General features: G+C 44.2%; 1 protein-coding gene across 1 annotated transcript in view; it reads left to right on the forward strand.

Annotated features, from left to right (window-relative positions):
* Window positions 1-8,015: 8,015 nt before the first annotated feature.
* NTNG2 (netrin G2) overlaps window positions 8,016-23,805 on the forward strand; it is a 100,291-nt gene continuing 84,501 nt past the window's right edge. The window contains exons 1-2 of the mRNA XM_036748224.1: window positions 8,016-8,186; window positions 12,268-13,361. Coding sequence (XP_036604119.1) covers window positions 13,062-13,361 — 300 coding nt within the window. The 5' untranslated portion in view covers window positions 8,016-8,186; window positions 12,268-13,061. The remainder of the gene's footprint in view (window positions 8,187-12,267; window positions 13,362-23,805) is intronic.

Here is a 23,805-nt window from a genome sequence, read left to right on the forward strand (position 1 = left end):
GGGCATTAATTATAGGAGGTTTAATACTAGGCAATGGAGGAGAAAAGAGGACTCCCTGGAAAGAATGCCTACCTTTAGGCTGGTTTACTGCTCATTAGTGCAAAAGGGTGAGGAGGGGAAATTCAAATCAGAAAGCTCCTTGTTAGATTTTGCTGGAAGGCAGGAGAGGTGGAAACTCAGCACTTAAGTAGCAGCACAAAGGAGTGCAAACTGGGAATTGGGAACCAAGAGACCTCCAGTCTCTGCTCTGCCACTTCCTTACTGGGTGACTTTAGATAAATCACTGACCAGCTCAGAGCCCAGTTTCTTCCCCAAGCAAATCAAGGGAGTTGGATTCAGGGTGTCCTTGTAAATGTTTAACAATCAGCTCTCCAATAAGGCAGGACACAGTTTCATTGGCATTATTAACATTTTCTCTATCACTTTCTTAAGTCTAGAAATCAACAAAACAGTCAATTAAACCCTGATTTGTAGCATTTGCTGATTTCTAGGGTATAAATGCTCACAATGAAAATTTAACAATCCACTCTCAAGCTGGCTCCAGTATATCACTCGGATTAGGTGGTACATATGGTCTCTTTTAAGTTCTGTAACTTCGTACTGTATTGGGTGGAGGAGGAGCCTTTTCAGTACATCTCGATGCTTCATCTTTTCCCTTGCCATCCCCCTGACCCAATATCACAGTCCATTAAGAAATGGCTATGCAATTAACTTTTGATTATCCCTGCTAATATCTTGAAATGGAGGATATTCTCTCACAAACAAGGGATAATGTAAAAAGCATTTATATTTGACTTTAGAATGCTATTAGAGAAGTATTCCAGTATACACACAGTCTGTCTTATATACAATGATACACACACATACTTCAACATGCATGTTTTATTCCCAGCTTCAGCTCCCCTCTCTATCCCTTTCTTCATTCCGATCCATCCACTCCCACCCTTACCTGTACAGCACGGTGCAGGGGAAAGAGCATTGACTCTGCAGTGAGGCCTCAGTTCAAATCTTTCCTCTGACAGTACCTTCGTGACCTTGGATGAGTCACTCGCCTTCCTGAGCCCCACATCTCCCCTAATGACCTGTGATATCCCTTCTGGTTCTATGAGTCTAAAGGGTCCATGATCCTTTCTGTGGAAAATTTGGAAAATATTGACCATCTGCTTAGGAATATCAAAGAGATGGCTGAGCTGAGATTAGATACATCAATGAAGCTTGCAGTACCAATAGTGTTTGCCCTCCCTTCGAGAAGAAACGGCTGTTCTCGTCCTTTCAGACCCACAAGGAATCCCAATCTGACTTCCATTCCATGGGGAATCAATACCCATATATAATCAGAACTTGCCACAAGGAGAGAGGTTGCTTTCTTTTTATGTTGGGGTTAAGGGAATTATCCGTTGAATGTTACCCTTTTGGGGCTCACTTAGAGAGAGGTCTTCTCCCTAAAACATTCTTGGAGCTTTCCCCCAGGTTAGCCAAGCTCCTTCCTCCTCAGGAGCCGTCCCCTTCAGCAGGAGCTATAGAGCAGTCTCCCCAGAGTAGGCAGCTGGTAATTCTCCCTCTTCTATCACTCACAACGGACCTGACTCTGCATTCCTTATCTGATTGGAAGGAAACACTCCTGAACGAGATCCAGAAAAGGAAAAAAATCTCAACAGGTGGATGGGGGGGAGGAGCAGGGGAATAAAAGGAAGGACAGAGGCTGGGAAGGGATAAGGGAGGAAAGTAACCAGGGAAGTACTCATCCTGCTATAGCCTCCCAGGCTCCAACACTCTACCAATCCTGCCCTAACCATCAGGCAGGATCAGAGAGTCATCCCATGCCCTTCTATACTCCACACCAGGCCTTCCTAGTTCTCTCCCACTGGAAACACTTCTGGGGTAGAGCTCACCTGGCCGAGCATTGGAAGCTGGCTGACTACCTCAAATAGGCCTCATCCCTATATAATTACTCTGGACCCCAGGATTCCTCCAAACCCTGCCTTGACCAGGAACTGATCATCTACCCTGCTGCCAGTACATTGGCCTCCCCCCAACTTCCCTCCAACCCAGGAATAACACATCTACATTACCAGCAATACGATAAAGGGCACACCAATCTATTGCCTGTTGGTTGCACTCGGCATTCTTTCCCAGATCCTCCCTTCCATGGCTAGTATGCCCCGCTTCCAGGATAGTCCTCCTCTTTCTATATCCCTCTCATCCTACCTGACTTTTTCATTGTACCCTCTAGAACCTTCATTCCATTGTTAACACACTCTCCTTCAAATTAGACCAGGGCCCTACTCTGAGAAATTACTTAGTGAATATTTTGTTTTTAATTTACTAAGCACATGATGCTATCCCTCAAAAGAACACAAGGCCCCTGAGGTCAGGACTTGTTTTGTTTTTGCCTCTGTATCCCCAATGCCTAACTCAGTGCTTGGCATATCATAGGCAATTAAAAAACCCTTGTTGAATTGGATTGAAAAGAAGCAGTGTAGCTTCCTGGGGTTTTTGTGCCCTTCTCCTCCCCATCCCTCCTGCGGGTAACCTACAAGGGTCTAAAAAAAGTCACAACTTTCTGTGCTCCCATTTCTTCTACCCACAAAGAGGGACTACAACTCTAATCACCTCCTGGAGTTCATGGGAAGAATTTAACCATAGAGGCTGAAAGGAGCCTTAGAACATAGAAAGTCAGGTCCAGAAAGGACCTTAACAATAGAAAACGTCAAAGGTGGAAGGGACCTTAGGACACAGAATGGCAGAGCTGAGCCTAACGTTAGAACATTAAATAGCAGAGCTAGAAGAAGCCTTGGACATCGCTGAGCCCAACTGATTCATTTTACAACTAGGGGATTTGAGAGACATCACGGCATAGTAGAAAAAACACTAGATTTAAGATCAAAGGACCTGGGTTCAATTTCCAGCTCTGCCACTACTACCCATGACCTTGGTTAAATCCCTTCACTTTCCTGGCCCTCAGTTTCCTCATTTGTAAAATGAGAAGGTAGGACAAGATGGCCTCAAAGGTCCTTTCCAGCTCTACATCTAAGATCCTATGGCTAGATGTCCCTTCTACCTATAAATTTATGCTCCTACTTCCTCAAGGTCACACAGTGACCCATTAGTGGCAATGCTAGGATCAGAATCCAGTTCTTCTGATTCCTAGTATGGTGCTCTCATCAAAGACTAAGCAGAACCTAGACTTGTCAGCAGTATTCAGACAAAATTACACTGGCAGGGAATGGGACTTGACATGCCTCAGCCTTGTCTCATGTGTAGAGCTCCCAACAGTCTTCCCTCCTCCTGGCAAGACAGGATGCCTCTCTTGGTAGGAAGGGCCTCAGACAGGCACGCCAGGAGCATCACAGGCCAGGAGAGCATTGCTTTGGCAGAACAACATGTGAAAACTGTCAATGTCTGGTTCACACAAGGACTATTAGCCCCCTGCCTCCACCCATAGAAAGTTTATCCAATAAAATTCAGGAGAGAAAAGAACACGTCCTGTTTTATGTCTCTCTTGTTGTAGGCAATGCACATCTTTGGAGATCTGTGGATGAAAGGCACCATATAAAATGCAATCAATTATGTATCACCATTACTGAATTAATCACATGTATGATTAATACGGTAATAATAATTAATGGAAGTATGGTCTAGAGATTAGAGCAGTGGACTAGCGGGGAGGAGTCTAGGATTCTGCTTACCCACTCTGCCATTGACTTGCTCAGTGACCTTGGGAAGGTCTCTTGAGCTCTTTGTGCCTTGGAAAATTTTCCTCTCAGTCCCCAACACGTTGGAAATTAGTATAATGACCCATCTATGCTTTGAAATGCATAGGAAGGACCTAGTAAGAGTAAAGACTGTTGTCATAAATAAGCCTCAGAATCTCAATTGCTTAAGGTCAACGAGGTAGGAACTATAGATTTAAAATGAGGAAGGCAATTATAATTCAAGGCAGCAAACACTTGGTAAGTACTGCCAGAGCGTAAGACGCATAGTCCTTATATTTTCATCAGTATTTTCTCGTATGCCCCCAGAAGGGAGGAACCTAAGGAAACAGCTCTAATGCCCTGGAAAGAACGATGGATTTAGAATTAGAAAACTGGGTTCAAATCTTAACTCTGCTAATTTCTATCTGTGTGATGCGGGCCCCAGTTAGTGGTTTGCAGGGGGAGTAGGGGTGGAATTGATGGTGCTTTCTCTAAGGTCCTTTGTGGCTCTTTTTACACATTCTAGGGCTCTTTCTGGCTTCTTAGATTAATAGCCGTTATTCTCATTAACTCCAGAGGGTAACTGCAGGGGGGTTGGACCAGATAATCTCTCAGATGCCTTCAAGTTCCAAAGTTATGATGTTGCTAGACTGTTCACTCACTTTGCACCCTAAACTGACAAATGCTTTTTGAATGTGAATTCCATGTCTTCCATTTGAATCAAATTGTGTGAAGAATACAAGATCATACTAATTGAGAGATTGATTCTGCTGGTTAGCAGGAGAACAGTAGAGATTTGGGGAGGTGTGTTAACACTTTCTGACCCCTGGGCTGCTATCATTTGACTTCATTTCAAAGCAGAAGACCCTTTAATTGGCCAGACAGGTTAACGTACCTCCCAAACAGACATATTGACTACCTGTTCACCAGAAAGAACAGGACTCTGATTTGTTTTTCCATTATTGCTAAGGAACACTGTTGGGCACAATGTGCAATAACCACAATGAATCGGGGATCTGGTAACCATGTCCTATGAAGAATTTTCTTCTCATTTAAAGAGAGCATAATCTCAGTTTTCAGATATTCGAAGGTCCATCATGTGAAATTACGGAGAAGTGGTATAAAATATCATGAGAGAAATGTATAACTGAACAAGAGACGGGCTCTTCACACTGAAGAACAAAGGGGTATCCACTGGATTGTCAGTGTATTCCATTGCTCTCCATACAACGTCAAGAAAATTTGAGGAAGGCATCCAGCATTTGAATGGACACTCTGTGGGGGATTTATGGTAGGGCATGGACCAGAGTCAACAGGATAGTTAGATAAGCATGACTTTTGATCTCTTTCATTGAAAAGAGATAAGAGATCACAGAACCAGTGGAGTATTGGCTGGAGCCTTGTGAAAATAGGATTCAATGTTTCTTTTGTGTGTCTCCAGAAGGTAGAATGAGGACTAACCAGTAGACAGGCCAATACAGGCTCACTGTGAGGAAGAGATTTCTAATAATTAGAACTGGTCAAAAATGGAATAGGCTATACCCCCAGGAGAGAGTGAGTTTTCCATTACTGCAGGTGTACAAGGAGAAACTATATGACAATCTGTCAAGGATATCGGAGAGAATGCCTGCATCTGGAGGGATATTGTACTAGATAACCTCTAAGTTCCCTCCCAATGCTAGGATTCAATGAGTTTATGAAAATTTTGGTAGTTTTCTAAAGGCGGCTGTGGTATCCTATCAATTTATAACAGAATACTAGAACTAGAAGGAACCTTGGAACACAGAATGATGGGAACGACCTTAGAGACCACGTGGGGGGAAAAAGTATTTGGATGAGGAAATGAGAAGGCAAACTACTCACTCAGAAGCCCTTTTGAGGTCAGTTGCCAACAGTTGCAAAAAGGGGGTATTTTAGGGTATTGCCACAGCATTGCATTTTGACCCGTTGTTGATGAGAGATCAGCTCTGATCCTTTTGCTACTGTGTGTAGAAGTGGAAATAAAATGCAAACTCTTCTAGTTCTTGTTTGCTGTTCCTGACAACCAGGCAGACCATGATGATGGAAGAGCAGGGTTTTTCCCAGGGATTAATGATCCTGCCTGAGAAGAGCAAAGTGGCTGAGTGGACCTCGGTCCATCATTTCCTTTGGAAGGTGTCTTGAACTATGCCCCCCATTTTTTTTTACTACAGTGTAATCCAAATATCATGATGATATTTTCACCTTGAAAGTTATATCCATCTAAGAAGGTAGTGAGGTACTGGATTGGGGGACTAAGGGATATACAAAAATCTAGAGCTAAACACCTAAAGGTCTTTATTGGAATAGGTACTTCTCAAGGATGTTTTTCTGGCTTAGAGCTGGGGAATGGACAAAATGTTCTCTAGAGCATTCTTTTCATAGTTGTGTTCTCCCTGGAAGTTAAGGAGAACACTGGAATCAGCAATGACATTTTAAAATGGAAAAGTAAGGTTTTGAAGGGAACTGTGATGTGTCTAGGGTTAACTAGCAAGCCAGTCACAAAGCAGGGGCTTAGAATGCAGATACCTTGATTCCCAGGCAGTGTTCCCACCCGTGCAACAAGTGAGGCTTTAAAATTGTACAGTGTGTAGATGCTATTTCACAATAGGCCTTAAAATAGAATTTGGGGGTGTAATCTCATTTTTCAAGGATGAGGAAACAAGAGCAATTTTGTGATTGGGAATAGGAAAGGGTTAAAGTGGAGAAGCAGTAGGGGATAGGGCTTGGAATTCTTAGTGCTTACTCCCTGCATCCGATGTGACCTTGGACTAACTTATTGTCTTATGGTCTCTTTGTCCCAATATCTCCCTTCTTTATGAACCAGAATAACAATGATAACTCCCCTTGAGATATTCAGACCTAGACCCATCTAATAGAGGAAAGGAGCTATGAATTCCCAGACAGCCTCCTAGAAGTCCCCTCTAGAGGACAGAGGAAACTCCTTTTCAACCCACAGAAAAGCTGTACATCAGAGAATCTCTTAGGGGCTGAAGAACTGTGATTTGCCTTAACCCACAAACTCTCAGAGGGTCCCCCTTGGTTTCTATCCCAATTCCTGGAGGAGTTCTTCATCGACCCCATCTCTCTGCCAGTGAGGGTAGGTGCGATGACACCTTTTTGTAGATACATGCCAATCCCCCTACTCCTCCCGTGGAAAAATCTGGCTTGGCTTAATCAAAAACAGATCCCATCAGGGTGGAGGCGTTGATGTGTCAGCTGATATTCAGTCTCTGGTTATTTGCTCAGTTCTCTCCCCCCCCCATCTTCCCAAATCCACCCACCCACCCTTTTCTCCACTGCTCTGGTCCTTATGTGTAGCACTGAAGGAGAGAAAGAAGCCTTCTTGGATGTTAGAGGGGAGCCCTCCGAGCTGGCTTCAGAGATCAAGGCTCTTCCTGGCACCCTGTCTGGGTTTAGATGGGGGCAGCTCCCACTCCCACGGGCCTTTTGCCAGCCCAGTGGAGCCCCTTCTGCTACCCAAGGAAAAGAAGGCTGCAAGAAAACTCCAGCAAGAACAGTGGCTTAAGCCCCAAACATTCATGACTAAACTGAGCTAGGGATGCACCCTGTTTGTATTGGTGAGCTTGCCCCCAGGCCCAAGAAAGGAGATGTTTAACCAACTAGCCCTCAGAGCAGCCTTGCTTCATCACCAGCCGACTGCCGCGACCAGGGCACCTCACGGGCCCTGGACCACCCTGCTCTCAGCATTCCCTCCTTTGCTGCGGCTCTTCCCCTGAGTCTGCCTGTATTTCTTTCCTGCAGCTTTAAGAAGACCATTGCTCCGTGGTGGGATGGTGTGTTAAAGCCACACAGAGGAAGTTACGCAGCCTGGATCAGACAGTGAGATAAAAGCTCCGATTGTGATTGAAAGTGATGGCAAAAGGATTTAGCCTCAGTATTAACTTGGAGAGGAGTGGAGGGGGAGAGGGAGAGAGAGATTTCCTAAAGCTCCCAGCCATCTGTCCTGGAGCTCAGCTGGGGGGATGCTGACCGTCCTAGATGAGAAGAGGTGAAACCCACCACAGCCCAGGAAGGACCAGATCCCAATCACCGTGGGTTCTTTCCGTGCTTCTTTTCAGGGAGAGAGGGGGAAACAAAAGTTTAACTTGTTTGTGACCGACCTCCGACTCCACCCGAGTGGGAGGCGCGGGCAGGCTTGCTGGCCCCCCTCCCCTCATCCAGCGTCTCTGGGACGGCTGCAGGCAGCTCCACATGCATCCTGATTGCTCTCCAACCCCAAACTAGCAGCAGCAGCAGCAGCAACAGCAGCAGCAGCAGCAGCAGGAGGAGGAGGAGGGAGGAGAAAGGACCAGCTTTCACCCCTACATCCCCCTCACCCACCCAGTCAACAGTCAGAAGAGAAGCAGAGCCCAGAGGGGGTGGTGGTGCTTTGGCTGGCTGACTGACCTGCGCTCCTCGGTGGAATCTGTCCGTCCCTCACTGCGCCTGTTAGAGAGGCTCCAAGCCCGGGTAAGGCGGAGAGGGAGAGAGAGAGGGAGAGAGAGAGAGCAAGGCTGGAGTGGGGGGGAAGAGCTGCTGCAGCTTCGCAAGGCTGGTTTCATTTTAAAAGGGCTCCGGTGACCATGCAGGCTTTCCCCATGATCGCGCGACGCTTAAAGCAACCCAGTGAATTATCAGATGTAAAAGTTATTTAGTAGCTTCTTCTACTAGGAGAGAGCTGGAGTCTCCCCCTTAGAGGGGTGTGTGTATGTATTTGTAGCAAGATCTTAAAGGAGAAGGTTTTCTTTTTCGCTGGCTTGTAGGGGATTGGGGTTGTTGTATTGCCCTATTTGGATTTGGGGGTTTTGTGTTTGTTTGAGGGTGTTAGGGAAAGATGTCTTGCATATATCAGTCTGTATTCCCATGCAAAAAAATTAACCCTTCACTGGCTTACGATCCCTCCTCTCCAATTTAACTCCTACTTGGGAGGGGCAGAAACAATACTCTCCCCTCACTCCCTCCTTTACCTCCCCATCCAGACTGCAGACTGATGACTGTCAAGTTCCAAAGAGCGCCTTCTTTCCAGACATGACTGGGAAACTTCTGTCCTGGGTCGGACTCTGCCTCCTAGAAACAGGGATGGGTAGGTGGGTGGGTGTGTACGGATCGGGGACAGTGTGTGAAGGAGAACCAGGATGTCGTGGGGAAAGCAAGGGAGCAGCGAAGCTTTATCTGCAAGTTGCTTGCATTCCCAAGGCTTCTCCAGAAGAAGTTGTTTGCTTAGATGTTGGTACAGCTGCTTTTTTTTTTTTTTAATGGTTTTATGCTGGAGAAATGGAAGGAGAAAAAGATGCAACTAATTACTAGGGGGCTTCGAGGGTAGTCCTCTAATTAAAGGAGGCGATGCCAAATGAGTAGGGCATCCTCAGTGCTGGTCAGTGCCAGGGGTTTTATTAAATGCATTATTATTAATTAATAACGTTGCCTGCACACAACTTTCAATAAAATTTGCCTTGGAACTGCTCCGAATTAGCCCATTTTTCTAATGCGGGCAGCTTGCATTCCGCGATCAGTTGTAGTATGGTCCTTACTTAACTCCAGCCCTTCCGAAGTCAGTTGCTCGCGGCCACCCACCGGCTCCCCTCACCTGCTCCTGGCGCCCACAAAATGGGGAGAAAGATTCCTTCAAATAAACCCCAAAGGGACTTTTTATGCAAGAGCCCCTCCCAACCTTGTGCCCTAGAGAATTCACCTTTTTTTTTTAACAAGAAAAAATAAATTTCTCAACTCCCCAGAACTTTGTGAGTAGTTGGGCCAGGCAGGGAGCACCTTGACTTTAACCCCTGTTTTCGGATGTCCTGCCTCCTCGACCATCAGCCTAGGAGTCAGCGCCGAGTGCTTGAGAGTGCGGTGAAAAGACACCAGTGAGGAGAAGCAGCCGCCCACCTCCAGCCACGAATGCCTGATGAGGCGAAGGGAGGTGGAGGAGAGACAGCAGACGCCGCCGGCTGGGAGGTCACTCACCTGGCCTCTGAGCTTGGCGCTCCCGTCTTCGTTTCTTCTTGCCTCCTGCTGTACAGCTTTCCAGGACCGCCCGCTTTCTCAGGCCATCTCAGTAGCAGTCTCCCAATGGCCCCGAAAAGTGTGTGTGTTGGGACGGAGGGTAGGGTGGGGATCGCGCCGAGGAGATCGGTTGGGTTTGACAAGTGGACCGGATCCTGTCACCCCGAGGAGAAGACCCTTCTAGGAACGGTGCGTAGGGACCTGAGTAGCTGCTCCAAGTTTACTCATTGTCACTAGAGCTGTCTGCGACTCCGAGTATTGCCTCTCTGAGGTCCCAACCAGACAGGAGAGGCGATAATTCAATACAATAGGAATCTCAGTTCAGCTCTCCTGGTAAAATCTAATTTGGTGTGTACCCCGCCCCCGCCGTCCCCCCCCACCCCACTCTGCTTCTCTAAGACTCTTAAACGAAAATAAAGAATGTTGATGCTATTTGTTTCCGAGAGCTGCAATTTCTTAATAATAGCAGGTGGAGATTTATTTTCCAAGGAGAAAGCAATCTACCAGAATGAAACCTCTGATTATGAATATTTCCCCTTTCTCGTTTCCCACCGCCTAATTTATGCTTCATTATTGAGAAAACTCTGGCGATCTTTTTTGGTATTGTTCTGGCAAAACCAAGAGTAATATCAAAGTGCTGAAATCATAATTTCCCCCCATGCATGATGTCTGCAAATGCCCCCTTGATTGACTAATTGTAAATATGCTTCCCAGGAAGATTCTGTTGTTGCTGTTGCCTCTTCCCCACCCCACCCCCCATTTTCCCGGGAATGTGTGGCATTTAAGCCAACAGACCTGAGGAGCAATTATTAGATATTTCAGTTTAGCTCCAAACAGCTCGCCAGTCCGCCCGCCTGCCTTCTCCCTCCTTCCCTCCCGCCGCCAGTCTCACACTTAGACATAGTCCTTCGGCCAGTAATGCCGATGAAAGCGACTGTATTCTGCAGGGTAAGGAAAGGGATCCTTAAAGTTAACACCATGTCTAGCCAGAGAGAGCAAGAGAGACAATTGTTTCTGACTGGACTCCGTTCTGAGCTCTACCTGTCTCTGCAGTTCCTGAACAGTTGGAAGTCACCCATTTGATGAATTAATTAGGAAGGGACTGTTTTTGGTGAACACAACAACAGCTCTGATATCAGCATTCAGACCTTTGCCTGTCACACACTATTTTATTTTTACTACATTTACTCATGCTGTAAAAATAGAACACAGACGGTATTCTTTCTGAGAGTTTTCTATCAGGGAGCGCATTCAAGGCCAGGCAAGCGAGCTGTAGAACAGGCTTTCCCTCTGAACAGCACAGAAAGATGAGCATGCTTTAGGTTCTCATTCATCTCCATCAGGAGTCCTTCATCCTGAGAGAAGGGGAAGGGGAGAGGTTAATTCAGATATATGAATGCTCCTGAACAGGGATCAATGGGACTATAATTTAGGGCTTCACCCAACACCTGATAAGCCGAGTACTCAATCTGGATTGAGCAAAAATGGCTCATCCACTTTGTCATCTTTGGCAGAGGGTGTGTGAGTGAATGAGTGAGTGAGTGTGTGTGTGTGTGTGTGTGTGTGTGTGTAAGAGGGAATTATGGAAATTATTAAGTCCTCTGACTTCATGTTAGAAAATTGCCCTTCCCATTTCTATTTTTGGAAATGGGGGATGAGCATCAGAATGATGGTTCACCATTACCTTTGGGGTAGTTTTGATGTCATATTAAACAAAATAAGAAACAATAACTATAACTCACAGAGTTAATTCATCACAAAGAGACTGGCTCTATTGGCTAAGTACATTACAGAGGTCTGGTTAATTTGGCAAGGGTCCATCAGTACTACATTTATAGTATTTAAAATATGTATGAGTACAATGATTATATTAATTATATTATTTAAATGATCATCATCTATACCTTCTAATAATTATTATTGATAAAAGTGATGGTAGTAATGATGACTCAAACAAATACGGTGATAAGAATTGCAGTGTCCTTGATTCTGAACAGAAAACTCAATAGGAAGAGATGTCATTGTTCTTCTGAAAGCCTTCGAAATTGCTAGTTTCTTAAATTTAAAAAAATATATAAATTTTTATATTCCAAATAAATTTTGTTTATGGCTCTTACACTATGTTTTCCTGCCCAGTATCCTTATTTATTGGCCTATGTTTCTATTACTATCTGTTTGTCTCTACCTATATTCATAGTCTTTAATAGCTCTGGCATCTTGACTTGCTAGTAAAGCAACTATTAAATCTTGGCTCCTGGGGATCTTTTGGAAAGTCTGAAGACTTTCATCCCCCTCCCAGGATGAGGGGGGAGCTATTGCTGACCCAATCCCCACCACTATCAATGATAAGAAAACCCATCACCTTTTTTGATGATGTGCTTTTTCCAGATGCACAATTCCAATATTAATAAAAATAACCCACATTTCTCAGGAGATCTTGATAGATAAGCACACTCCTTTTTTTCACATTTAGTTGGAGAGCTTTTGTTCTTATAAATCTCTCTCTCTCTCTCTCTCTCTCTCTCTCTCTTTCTCTAATTTGTTGCAGGTGTTGTTGCTAATGAGCACTCTCTCCTCCCTTCTTACAATGAAAGACAAGCCAGACCCCAGGTACCTGGATGGATTGGTAGCTGAAGCTTCGGAAACTTCATAATAAGTTGCCTGTGGCTAGAAGCCAAGGTCAGCTGGTCTCCTATTAGTGCCTATCCCCTCTTCAAGTAGAGCAAAACAACCCATTCCCTGATCAACACCTCAGTGGCTTTTTATTTTTTCAGATGAATCACAAGATAGCTGTCACTTTAAACCCATATGAAAGTCTTTCTATTTTTTTGGTTCAAAACATTACATTCAGTCCCAAAGAGGAATATGTTCCCAGCTAACATATACACTACCTGATTTTATTTTATTTTTTTTAATTTAGGCCTGGGGGGTTCATTTTAAGTTCTTTCCAGCACACCACACTTAAGGACGCTTTAAACCCTCCATTGATTGGAAGGACAAAGTTTAAAAGCAATCTGATCCACCCTCATGCAAGATCCCTGTGGATTTTCTCCTTATTCCATTTCAAAACCCTGTCACCACTTGAGAGTGTGCCCGATTTCATCAGCTTCACCTCTAGGAGAAGTCACCCATCTTGTTATGCCAAGAATAGTGGGGAGTGAAGTTATGGACAACTTTTTGATCTGCTGGTCAACAGCGTAAGAAGCACTCCCTCTGAATTTTCCACATCAGCTGGCCAGACTTGCCTTCTGGACAAAGAGGTTCCTTCTTGCCTACAAACCAGTGGTCCTTGGGTTTCTGGAATGTCCCTGGCTACTCCTGTTTGGTAGATGTGGCATCTCCATGTTGAGGCCACCATTTACTCCTAACCCAGACGCTGCCTTTCCAGGGCCTCTTTGGGCCCAGAGTCCACCACCTCCACCTGCTGTCATGCTGCTCTTGGTGTCCCTTCTGATGCACTGCCTCCCATTGGCCGTGGGGGACTATGACATTTGCAAATCCTGGGTGACCACGGATGAGGGCCCATCCTGGGAGTTCTACGCCTGCCAGCCCAAGGCCATGAGCATGAAGGACTATGCCACAGTGAAGGTGGAGCCCGCTGGGATAACCTGTGGAGATCCCCCAGAGAGATTCTGCACTCATGTAAGTGGATGTCTTTCTTCACTGTTGGTCCATCTGAAATAAAAGCCTGGGAGGGGGAGGGAGTGGACAGGGTGGGACAAACCCCCAAGGTGGGTGATGCTGCTAGGGGAGTTTCCAGGTTCTCAGTTCACTGTTGCCCTGTCCCTTCTCTGCCCTCCCTCACCCTCACCCTTGAACATGTGCAAAAGTGCAGGTTACTCGCCAGACCATAAGATACAGGGTAAGGTAACTAAGTGAAAATTGGATCCTGATCCAAAAGGCACTCTCATCCCTTAATCCCCAATTGTAATCACCATATCCCTCACCCTTCTTCTTCCCTCCCCATCTCTTCCACTGCCAGTGCTGCTTTTTCACTTCCACTCAACTTGATGACATTAGTGTGTTCCTCTGGCCTAAGGCATTGTTCTAGGGTGAGCAGGCAAGAGTCTATTTGCAAGGTTTAGGAAATTGTCTGGTCCTCCCTCCTAGATATGCTCCCCCCGCCCATGGCCTAGAGAAGTGGCCCTCTGCAGGCAAGTTGGGTGGGTCCAAATGACCCTGCCAACCCCAGTTGGCTACCCCACTCATTCCCTCTTGGGATCATAAGATCTTAGATGTAGAGCTGAAAGGAAACTCACAGATTAACTAGTTCAGCCTCTTTCATTTGATAATTGAAGGCAATGAGGCCCAGAAAGGTCATGGCTATTTGTTCAAGGGCACACAGGTAGTCAGTAGTGGAACCATAATTGAAACCCGGGTCTGCAGACTCCAAATCCAGCTCTCAGTTCATAGCACCATACGATGATCACAGTAAATGGGAACAGTAGTGCTGCTTTTTATTAGATATTAATGAGAAGTGGGGCTTTTTTTCCCTTCAAATCCATGATTTCATTACTATGAAGAACTTCAAATGAGAAAACTGGGCACAGTAGATATGACGTGAAATCACAAAGACCTGGGTTCATTCATACCCTGTCTCAGACACTTTCTAGCTGTGTTGTCCTGAGTAAGTCACTAAACCACGCTGTGCCTCAGTTTCCTTATCTGCAAAATCAGAGAGTTGGACTAAATGGTCTTAAGGTCCCTTCCAACTCTAATGATCCTACTATTGTGGCAATTGTACTTCAAGTTGGATCCTTAGAGAGTTGCCCGTGGGCACCAACATGTTAAATTACTTGCTCCGGGTCATACAGCCAGTATTTGTCAGAGACCTAGGAGGATTTGAACACAGGTTCTTATGATTCTATATCCCACTACTCCAAATAGCTTTTCACTAGTGAAGAATAGCCTGAGAAGATTATGAACAGTAATACTAACCTTACATTTGTATGATATCTATACCATATCAATCATTTTCTCATAAATTCTCTCATTGGCTCTGGCAACAATCCAGTGAGTTAAGAGAAGGCAGGGGTTATTATGCCCATTCAGAAGTGAGAAAACTAAGGCTTGCAGAGACTAAATTTCTGCCTGTGGTCACGTGATTAATAAGTAGTGGACACAGGAATAAGAATCCAGGTATTTTTGACTGCTGATAAAATGCTGTCTCCTCCATATCTGATTCTCTAAGAAATTAGCCAGTAGATCCAAGCATACTTTCTCTAAGTTGTGATGCAAATCTTTTGTGACCTTGCAAAGGTCTTTTTGTTTCTTGGTTGAAAATAGAGATGCAGTTGCTGATTCACAAACATACATGCACAGTTACATGTGGCTGCTTTGGTTTCTGGCACATAGAGATCCCTTCAAGAGGGAATTGGCTGCAAGGAAGCCAACCCCATGCCTGGAGGTGACTGAGAAGGTCACCTGAGAGCTCAGGAGTGGGGAAAGGGGACAATGCTTTCAGGGCGATGGTGATGAAGGCCTTGGTATCCAGGCCTTTTCAGGGCAGGAAAGGGGACAGAAAATCCAGAATGAGAGTATCTCAGAGGTGGCATCCCTCTTCTGAGTGTGTGAGAGAACTACTCTTCACCCTGCAAAATGAAAGACAGCCACTAGCTCTTATATTTAAAACCTCGAATGTATTTTTTTTTTCTTTTAAATATTAATCATTGCCTTTTATTTGGCATACCGCAAGGCTTGTTTTGGTGGGGGAGGGGAAATGGCTGATTCATAATTCAGAAGACTCACTTTTGTTTAAAGAGCTTCAGGGGTCAGAGACAACTAGAAAAGCCAGGTCAGAAGCCCTCCCCCATCCATATCCAGTCCAGAATAATAACCTCCTTCTGCCTTGACCCCATGCCCCCTTCCCTCCCCTTGTTGGGGCCCTTGTCCTGAGACTGGCAGATTGTGAACCAGGTATTACCAGCCACAGGCTGTGATGGGCTAAACTTGGTGCTGGGCAGTCTCCTCACTTCTCCCCTGCCAACTCATCCTAGTTAGTATCCCCTCTCCTCTTCCCCAGGCCCTACCTCACCCCCAGTGTGGGTGAGGGCAGGTGGTGGGCAGAATAAACTGGAATGAGACTGAAACAAAGCATTTCTAAAGTCCCTGTTAGAGTTAGCATCTTAGAACCTCTCCACCTGTTGGGCCACCTTAAATATTTCATCATGGGCTGCCATCCCAGCCTTGGCCTTTGATTATAAATGTGCAGCCCACAAGAATGAGACTGTCTGGCTTGGTGGGGAGAATGGCTTTGAGGTGGTAGAGGCCACCCTTTGAGGACTTGGCTTCCCCAGGGGTGAAGGGACTCTTCAAGCCACATCTGCTTTCTTCAGATCCAATGATGTTTCATAGCTGCCATGCAGGCTGTTTGCATGTACTTTAAGATTTGCAAAGCACTTTATATACATTAACTCATTCGAGCCTCACAGCAGTGGTGAAACGGAATATAGATAATATTTCTACCACTTTATAGATGAGGAAACTGAAGTCCAGAGATGGTAGGTAAATGTTTTTCCCAGGGTTACACACGTAGGAAGTGTCCCAGGTGGGTCGAACTCAGGCCTTTCTTCCTCCAAACCTACATAGTGCACAATACCATCTCTTACTTAAGGCTAGAACTAAACAGCCTTATATTCAGCCTGTATATAAACAGCATGTGTATTCAGGTTCTATTTTACTAACTAATTTTCCCTAAATGTGATGGACATAAGGGTCAGGGCTGCTCCCTAACAACAATGGGTCCTGTGCAACTACATCTTCTGCCCAATTGTTAGCAGTTCTGAAAACGTGATAGTCCCATCTTCCTTCCATCCGAAGCCAACCTGTCCTCGTGCTACGAAAAACTCATGCAGCAAGAGACCATCCATACTCTGCCCATTATGTTTCTACAGATCTAACTATGTCGCCAAAACTCTTGAGTCCCCAAACCTGCTATAGGAAGGCAGACTAGGGCATGCAGAGAGGAACAAAGAAGTCGTTGCTTTTTTCAGGGGTCTGGGGTGAGAATTCTCCCTCTCCGGCTGCCTCTCCTCCTTATTGTTCACATCAACGCCCTTCTGGCAAGGCCACCTGAGAAATGAATTGTAAATTTCACTCTGGTGAGGAAGGGGAGGGGGAAGATAGACAAGATAAATGAATAAATAAAAACCTGGATGGTTCTAAATGCACAATGAGAATTAATAGGGAAGAGCTCTCAACCAAGGATGCTTGGGCAAGGGTGAAATTTGAATGAAAGCTGCAGAGCCTCAGAAATGGTATCATGCCATCTTCTCAGCTTGGGGGAAACATACAGCACCAGGAGCTACTATTCTAGTCTATGGACCGGGGAGGGGATAAAGGGAGTGAGTAGATGTTACCAACAAACATCACTGCACTTTCAGCCTCCCTTTGTGGAGGGTGGGAGATGGCTTGGCATAGTAAGTAATTAGGCAGTTCTCTGCAAGGAAAAAAGGTTGCCAGCCAGCTACCTGAGCTGCTTATAAAAAAGGAGGGATAAACTTTCTTTGTGCCTTGGAGACAATAGCCAACCTGAGGAGAGGGATAGTGGAGAGAAGGTAGAAGCCGGTGGTCAGAACTGTCCGTTACGTTCCTTTGTCGGGACCCTCATTACCTCAGTATCTGAGAGACAGCTGAGCATAGTGGATAGAATACTGAACTTGGGGTCAGGAGGACCTGAGTTCAAATAACACCTTGGGTCCTAAATGGCTGTGGGATTTTGGCCAAGGCACTTCTTTCCACCTTGGTTTCCTCTTCTATAAAATGGGGGTGCGAATAGCACCTGTCACAGGGGTGTTGAGAGGATCAAATGAAATAATATATGGATAGTGCTTTGCAAACCTTACGGTGCTATATAAATGCTTCTATTATTATTTATGAATATTGCAAGGCTGGAGTGAGGTGGTAGGGCTGCAAATCTATTTCTCTCATTCGATTGTAGCAAGTTAAGGTATTTGGAAGGATTTGGAGAGATTATGTATATACATATATACATGCACACAAATATATATACATATGTACACACATATACATATATATATATATGATCATGTGTATGATCATATAGAAAAATCCAAACCCTCCCAAAATAAAAAAAAATATAAAAAGAAAAAATCCTATACAGGTATCATATAAGTACATTATATACAGGCCATATCTATACTATTTATATAACATATGTATATATACATTATATACGTGTATATATATTTATATACATATGTGTATGTATGTAGGTTACGTGTGCATACACACATTTATATGCACACACACTTCAGTTATTCAGTCGCTTTTCAGTCAGCTCTTCCTGATCCCATTTGGGGTTTTCTTGGCAAAGATACTGAAGCGATTTGTCATTTCCTTCTCCAGCTCATTTTACAGATGAGGAAATAGGGTAAAATGACTTGCCCAGGGTTGCACAGCTTATAAGTGTCTGAGACCAGATTTGAACTCAAGAAGAAGGGTCTTCCTGACTCCAGGCCTGGCACTCTGTCCACTGTGCCACCTAGCTGCCCCTGTGCCTACATATACATACACACAAACACACATGTGTATGTATTTATATATATATATATATATATATATATATGTATATATATATATTCTATGTAAAGGCAATGTGATTCAGTGGGGAAAGAAAAGTTGGATTCCAATTCTGGTTCTGTCACTTAAAACCTATGTAAACTCGGGCAAGTTGTTTTCTGTCCCCAGGCTTCATTTTCTTCATGAATAAAATAAGGGTTTGAGACCAGAGCGGAAGTGCCAAAAACTGTGGTCCCATATTACAGCCCAAAATACACTTAAGTGAGGCCAAGCTGGATTAAAATATAATTGTGAAATAATTTTAAAAATTTAAATAAATATATTTAAAAATAAATAAAAATACAATAAAATACAGGTACTACTAATATGTGATTTTCTAAGTTATCGTGTGCCCACAGGGATCCTCATGTATGGTTTAGTGGCCCTTGGTTACATTTCAGTTGGACACCACTGGATTAGAGGATGTCTGAGGACCTTTCCAGCTCTAAAGCTATAATTTTATGATTTCTGAAGAATCAGAGGTACTTTCCTAGGACTTGGAGCAGCTTCTTTCTCCTGAGCTTGACGCACTCAAAGGTACCACAGGGCTTCCATTTTCTTGATCATAGAATCTTAAAATTTAGAACCAGATGGGACCTTAGAGGTCAAGCGTCTCTTTGACATGGCCAAAATCTCTTATCTCCCAAGCATCATGCTTGTATCAAAGCTACACATCGCAAAAGTAGTGCAGCCATACCAGGAATCAATAGTCAGGGATAGAGAAAGGCTCTGCTTGAACATCAGCTTCTTATTTAATTTTAACATCTCTGTGCCTCAGTTTACCCACTTGCAAAGCTTCTATTGCTGGGGTTGTGACATGAATTAACTGACAGGAGCCAGATGTAGTCTCAATGCTCCCTAGATCTCTCCTCCTTCACATCGATAAATGTTTGACATTGAACACTGCATGCAAAATTAAGGTCAGAGGCTCCGTGCCTCTCGCCAGAACTCAATATTTATGGAAAAGTTTCCACTTATGGGATGCGAAGCTGCCATGCTGGCTGACTCAGGTCTTTTTACCCACTGAATTCTTTCCCTTCAACCCCACAAATGAGTATGAACACACAAGGACTCAATCACTAAGCAAACATTTACTGAGTACTAACTAATGTACCAAGTTTCTCTGTTGGGTACTAGGGGGATAGAATGAAAAAAAAAAGACAAGGACTCTTGGTGCAGTAGAGAAAACCCACATGGAATTTGGAGTCAGAAGGCCTGGGTTCAAATTCTGACTTTGACACTTAACTATCTGTGGAACCCCCGTCAAGTCATTTCACTTTTCTGGGTCTTGGTTTCTTCATCTGTAAGATGAAGGCATTGGACTAATTAGTCTCCAAGATCCCTTCCAGGTCTAAAACTATGATTCCATGACTTTTCTTTTGAAAAGCTTGCGGTCTGGTTGGGAAAAGAAGACATAAACTCTCAGAGATATGAAAGATGAATAAGTGTCTAATAAGGCAGTATAGGAGATGCTATAAGGCAGTGACTGATTAATTGCTAGTCTAGGGGTACAAACAGTAAGTGTTATAGGAGTTCAGAGGAGGGAGCCATTTTGTGTTTTGGTGTGGGCCTAGCAGAGGATCATAGTAGGATCAAAGATTTGTACCCAGGACAGATCTTAGAGGCTGAAAGGGACTTTAGAAGTCATCTAACCCAACCCTCTCGTTTTACAGGTGAGAAAATAGGAGCCCAGAGGGGTTTAAGTGATTCCCTTGTGTAGCCACAGCAGTAGTATCCAAGACAGGATTTGAACATAGGGCCCTCAATTCAAATTCTTTGTTCTTTCCACTGTACCATCAAGGATTTAAGCTACATTTTAAAGCATGGGAAGGATCTGAAAAGAGAGAGAGGAGGGGGAAGAGCATGTGTAGCCCCCCTAAGTCAGCCACCCCTTGCCCCCAATTTTCTTGTCTGGTGAATCTTCAAGTCTTGTGGGATTTGAAAGGCCAAAGGAGCAGAAAAAAAAATGCAAGGAGTCTCTGGAAGTCTGGTGCATCTCTGACCCTCAGTTAGAAGCCACTTCGGAGATTGAGTTTCACCCAGTCACTTTAGTTAAAACAGTTCAATGATCTATTTAAATGCCCGAGGCAGGACCCTGCCTAGGATAAGAATAGTTCTGTTTGATGACATCTTGTTATACAGTGAAATCTCCTTCCTGGGGAGCAGGGAACCGAGAGAACTGGGGCAGCAGCTTGCCTTGGTCCAAGAGGCCTGTCAGAGAGGTGCTGGCCTGTGGAGAAACAGAAGGGAAAAATTCTCTGCAGCAGGGCTTCCTGACGTCTTGCATGTGTGGAGCACTTGTCAATTTCTAAATATTTCCTGACACACCTTGAAGGAAATCAGTAGGTGTCCCACACCTGATAGAAAAAAAAAACCAAAGAAAATTATATACACACACAAACATATATATATATATATATATATATATATATATATATATATATATATATATATATATATATATATATATATACTATACATACATATGTATATATACAGAGAGGTAGACAGACAGACAGATAGATAGATAGATAGATAGATAGATAGATAGATAGATAGATAGATAGCAAGGGGCACTGCGGTGGTAGACAGATGTTCGTGTGTTAGGGGATGTAGCTGGGGGTAAAGGAGGATAGAAAGTCTTTGGAAGAGCTATCACAGAGTCATAGATCTTAAACCTATACGAGATGGAAGAGCTTTTCTAGTCTAGCCTGTTTTCTTTAGGAAGGCAAAGTATAATGTCCTGCTTTTAAGATAAAGCAACAGATCAGAGAATTACAGAATTAGTTAGAGCTAGAAAGGACCTGAGAGGCCATAGGACTGTAGATTTAGCACTGGAGGCACCTTAAAGGTCACCTAGTCCAACTCCCTTGCTTGTCAGATGAGAAAACTGATGCCTAAAGAAAAGAAAGGATTTTCCCAAGGTCAAACAGCAAGTAAAATTGGCAGAGCCAGCACTCAAAGCTAGTCTTCTATCTTCCAAGATTGGAGCTTTTTTCCAAGCCACTGATGGCCAAAGAGGTTAAGTTACTTGCCCAAAGTCATAGTCCTAGTTAGTGGCAGAGGGTTTAATTGTGATAATGAGAAGGGAGGAAGGCAGAAAGGACAGATGTGACCACAGTAAAAAAAATAGGGGTGATTTGGCCACTCTAGGGAAGAGGGATTAGGGATCACAGACTACTTACACTCAAGGCAGGCAATCAATAGGCAAATATTTATTGAGTGCCTTTAATGTGCACAGCCAAGTGCTAGGGCTTGAGAAGGATACTAAGAAGATAAGAAAAAGACTTCTGCAGGCTTATAGTCTATATGGGTTGACTTGTCTGAGTGCATACAAAGAGATTAATATCAAGTGCCCCACACAGGGGCATTTAGAGAACAGAGAGGTCCCTGTAGGTTGGGGTATCATGGAAGACTTCATGGGGGATAGAATCATAGATTTAGAGCTGGAAGGGACTTCTAGTCCATCACTTTTATTTTACAGATGATGGAACTGAGGCTTCAGGAGGTGAGATTATTTGACATATTAATCAGCGAAGGCAAGTTTTGAACCCAAGTTGTCTGACTTCTGAGTCAGGGCACTGTACCACACACTGCCTTAGGCTGGGACTTGAACTCATCCTTGAGATTTAGATGAGATTCATGTAGGCAGAGAGGAGGAGGAAGAGTAATTTCTTAACTTGACTGCCCCCTTTCATTTCCTCCCCACACTACCAACAGAGCAGAGCAGGGTTGAGTGAAAACCAAAGCATCCTGGCTGGAGAGAAGGATTCCTTCACAGAAGTAGTGGGAAGTAAGATTAGATGAGTAGTGGAGGTGGGTTATGCCTGGGTGAGGTCAAGGGGGCTTCAGGAGAACTGGGGGAGCTGTAACTTACAGTCACTTCCTTCAGTTTCCTTCTCTGCAAAAAGACAGGGTTAAACAGGTGGTTTCTAGTTCTCATCTAGCTCCAATGTTCTGTGATTCTACGTGACTTTTTTTTAGTGGAGGGAAGGGAGTGAGGGGCAGCAGAGCATAGGGGCAGATCTGTCCAAGAGCAAGCAGAGAGGCTGCAGCCCTGTCTGAGATATAACCTGCCCACAGTCAAGACGGCCAAAGGATGGGGCTGGTAAGAATGATCCCTTAAGGCTCCCGGCTCCATTCTCAAAGATGAATTGATTTGATTGTGGGAGGTGAGGGAGAAAGGAGAGCATTGAAGCTGCTTTAGTTTATCATCTGGGAAGATGCATTGCTAGGATTCTCCACTTGGGTATACTGTAGAGGCGTGTGCTGCCTGCATTTTTGCTGGCCAGCTCACACACATAGTCCAGCCTTGATTATCTGTCCGGTTGGAAAGGAGCAGGGTTGCAGAGCATAGGAAAAAGCAGATAACTTCGAAATCACTTGTCTCTGATTCATATTGTTCATCTTCTCCCCACTCCGCCTCCACAGCCAAATCACTTACACATATTAAAACCGGTTTCTATTCCCTTAGCACATACAAGCTCCTGGTGGACGGCAGCCTGCTGTAGTGGCAGAGGGCTTTGTTGTAGAAGGTGGGGCTGTGAGACCTGGACTCTAGTCCCATTTTTGCTACTAATCAGTTACACGACCTTGAGCAAGTCACTCAGGATCATTGATATAGACCTGGAAAAGACCTCCCTATCTGTCTAGTCCCAACCCTTCATTTCACAGATGAAGAAACTGAGACCCAAGGAGGTTGCCCAAGGTCACACAAGTGGTATCAGAGGCAGTTTTTTTTCTTTTTTTTGGAGAGGGGAAGGCAATTGGGGTTAAGTGACTTGCCCAAGGTCACACAGCTAGTAAGTCTGTCAAGTGTCTGAGGCCAGATTTGAACTCAGGTCCTCCTGACTCCAAGGCTGGTGCTCTACTCACTTTGTCACCTAGCTGCCTCCCAGAGGCAGTTTTTGAACATGGATCTTCTGGTTGTAGAACCAGTGCCCTTTCTAGTATATCATACTGTCTTCACTTTTTCCTCATCCCCTAACTCTGGCTTCTCAGTTTCTCAATATATCAAAAAAAAAAAAAGAGGGAGAAAGGAGGTAGGGGTTGAACTAGTCCCTTCTACATTCTAACTCCTAAAGTTTTGCCAATTCTAATATGAAATAGTATGTTTGTGAGGGGGAACTATCCCAATATAAAGTTGGGTAGTTTGTTGGTTGGGGGTGGGGGATGTTGCGGAATAGGCATCCTAATCTTTCTTTGCTTGGACCAGTCCTGTGATATTTTTCCCTTTTTAATATTTTTCCCAATTTCATGAAACAACTTTTAATCTTCATTTTTTTACAATTTTGAGTTCCAAATTCTCTCCCACCCTTCCTCCCCTCCCCCATCATTGAGAAGGCAAGCAATTAGTTATACATGTGTGTCATGCAAAGCATATTTCCATAATACTCATGTTGTGAAAGAAAACAGGAAAAAAAAAGAAAAATAAAATTAAAAAAAAACCAGCCTGCTTCAATCTTCATTCACATTTCATCAGTTTTTTTTTTTTCTCAGAAGACGC

Source organism: Trichosurus vulpecula, chromosome 3 (genome assembly GCF_011100635.1).
Source record: "Trichosurus vulpecula isolate mTriVul1 chromosome 3, mTriVul1.pri, whole genome shotgun sequence".
NCBI lineage: Eukaryota > Metazoa > Chordata > Mammalia > Diprotodontia > Phalangeridae > Trichosurus > Trichosurus vulpecula.